The sequence below is a fragment of the Entamoeba nuttalli genome (genome assembly GCF_000257125.1).
Source record: "Entamoeba nuttalli P19 unplaced genomic scaffold asmbl_9037, whole genome shotgun sequence".
Taxonomy (NCBI): domain Eukaryota; phylum Evosea; order Mastigamoebida; family Endamoebidae; genus Entamoeba; species Entamoeba nuttalli.
The window spans coordinates 131-648 of record NW_008579426.1 but is presented as its reverse complement, the minus strand read 5'-3'; the positions used below and the strand labels follow the sequence as shown (position 1 = coordinate 648).

Here is a 518-nt window from a genome sequence, read left to right as displayed (position 1 = left end):
ACAGTTACATCACTTCTTTCTCCTTCTCCAGATTTTACATCAGCTTCTTTTGTTTCTGATTTTGTAGTATCACCTACTTTAAAAATATCATCTTTCTTCTTTAAAATGAAATTACCAAGTAAACTTTTACCAGTACCTGTTTCTCCAATTAAAAGGAATTTCGCTGGTTTTGGTTTATCTTCTGATACACTCATTGTTTATTTTGTAGTTACCAACGATTTAAATACTCTATTTCAGACAATATATTAAATGATGTTTAATGTTTTATATTTGGATTTTGATATAAATACTTACAAACTATTATATTTTGCGATAAAAATAATTTATACAAGTTGTAAGTTTGGTTTTATTGAAATACAAAACATCATTCTATTGACTTTTGTTTGATTTATTTCCTTTTGTAAAAATATATCGTAAATAAAAATTATTTTTCGATAAGAAATAACATCGAATATTGTTTATGATTATTAACAAATAATAATTGTTATGTAATTTTATGACAAATAAAAATGTAAAAA

General features: G+C 22.8%; 1 protein-coding gene across 1 annotated transcript in view; it reads right to left on the bottom strand.

The window, feature by feature from the left end:
• Window positions 1–194, bottom strand: part of ENU1_192160 (hypothetical protein) — a gene marked incomplete at both ends in the record, with an annotated part of 1,158 nt that extends 964 nt beyond the window's left edge. The window contains one exon of the mRNA XM_008861842.1: window positions 9–194. Within this exon, the coding sequence (XP_008860064.1) occupies window positions 9–194 (186 nt within the window). The remainder of the gene's footprint in view (window positions 1–8) is intronic.
• Between the last annotated feature and the right edge of the window lie 324 nt (window positions 195–518).